The sequence below is a fragment of the Penaeus monodon genome, chromosome 19 (genome assembly GCF_015228065.2).
Source record: "Penaeus monodon isolate SGIC_2016 chromosome 19, NSTDA_Pmon_1, whole genome shotgun sequence".
NCBI lineage: Eukaryota > Metazoa > Arthropoda > Malacostraca > Decapoda > Penaeidae > Penaeus > Penaeus monodon.
Window position 1 is genome coordinate 46,195,696 of NC_051404.1, and position 1,484 is coordinate 46,197,179.

Genomic DNA, 1,484 nt, shown 5'->3' on the forward strand with positions numbered 1-1,484 from the left:
CTCGTAGACGTTAGTGATGCAAAGACAGTTGGAAGTAATATAGGAATCGTTGATTTTCACTTTCAACACGTGGCCTCCTTCGTCTGTTTGCCACTCAGACGTTTTTCGAAAGTATTAGCGTCTCTAATTGCTGAAAATGCTAATAGAAAGAAAAACATTGAACGTCATTAGAAGCCCTTGTTTTTTTGGGCTGGTGAGATCCGTTAAACCCCAAATCCGTTGTATGGGATTCCGTAAACCTGAAATCTTTATCAACATTAGCGAAAAGGTCAAGGGGTCTTTAATGATATCATTTTAAAATCATTCGTATGAATTTTTACAAATCTCCCTTCTTTGCACTGGTGGGAAAATTAAGATTACTGGTTTATATTTTCTGTCTTTCTCTCTCTTCCTCCGTTATTCAGATATATTCATTCCACTAGAGAAATTTCAGAACTTCATGTAATTCACATTACATTGTTTTTACATTTTCCTTCACTGGCAAAAAAACACCGAAAGAATCGTGCCTAATTATGTCACAATAAACAAAAAAACGAGGGGATTACGTCACTGATGAGAAGATAATACCTGTAAAGAAATTGTCGCTGATGAGGCACACTTATAATCTAATCGAGTTGATTGCTCGGAGTACCAGATTTATCTCACGATAACACAGTTCGCTCTCACCCGCCTCGGACAAGCGTTGCCTCGTGTGTGTAAACGCCTTTAACACGTGAACAAACAGAAGCGAGGGAGTGGAGAGGCCGCGTGACAGAAAGTGGTTACAGAAAGTGCCATTGACATCACGGATTCGCAAAGATAGTTTAAATGAAGTCAATGATGTGTTAAATCCGTCCTTCCACTCCCTCCGGCGCTGCGGCAAAGGCGAATCAGTGAACTAGTGGAAGCCCAGTCTCAATGGCTCGACAGACAGAGGTAATGATACATAAATTTCTGAGCATTTTTTTCCCCTTTTTCTCGTATCATTTATCTAGTAGAGAATAACCTGGTTGAAATGACGTATTAGAGATCTGTGTGAGAAGTGGTTTTCATAAATCTTCTTAAATCACAAATATAAATGAGAAATGTACACCCTTTCTCATACTTCCCATTAAAAATAATTAACACGTGATCAAACGCCGGAACATTACCATCACTCTGTCGTCCATGAGAGCGTAAAATATAAATCCCAAGTGCAATAATTCTGAAGGAAAGGAGGGACGGCTGATGGAATCGAGGTCAATCAATCTCCGATGTTTACTTCTTGAACAGAGACCCTTGAAATACAGTATTAAACCCCTGTTCACAATTAGTGATATCAGTAGTATATACACTTCCGCAAACGCCTCTCAGTACCCTTAAAGACAGCAAATTTTCCTCCAAAGCCTCGGGGAACAAAGAAGAGAAATGTCGGCTTTTGCGTTTGTGATTTCGTCAAAATGAACGGCGGGAGCGACAGGGGAACGAATTTTTTTTCCGCGCTATGCATCCGGGTTCTTCATGGG

At 40.2% G+C, this 1,484-nt stretch overlaps 1 protein-coding gene across 1 annotated transcript in view; it reads left to right on the plus strand.

Moving 5' to 3' along the window:
- Positions 1 to 665: 665 nt before the first annotated feature.
- The window catches only part of LOC119585261 (proton-coupled folate transporter-like), a gene marked incomplete in the record, with an annotated part of 13,866 nt that continues 13,047 nt past the window's right edge, over positions 666 to 1,484 (plus strand). Inside the window, 1 exon segment of the mRNA XM_037933934.1 lies at positions 666 to 915. Coding sequence (XP_037789862.1) covers positions 898 to 915 — 18 coding nt within the window.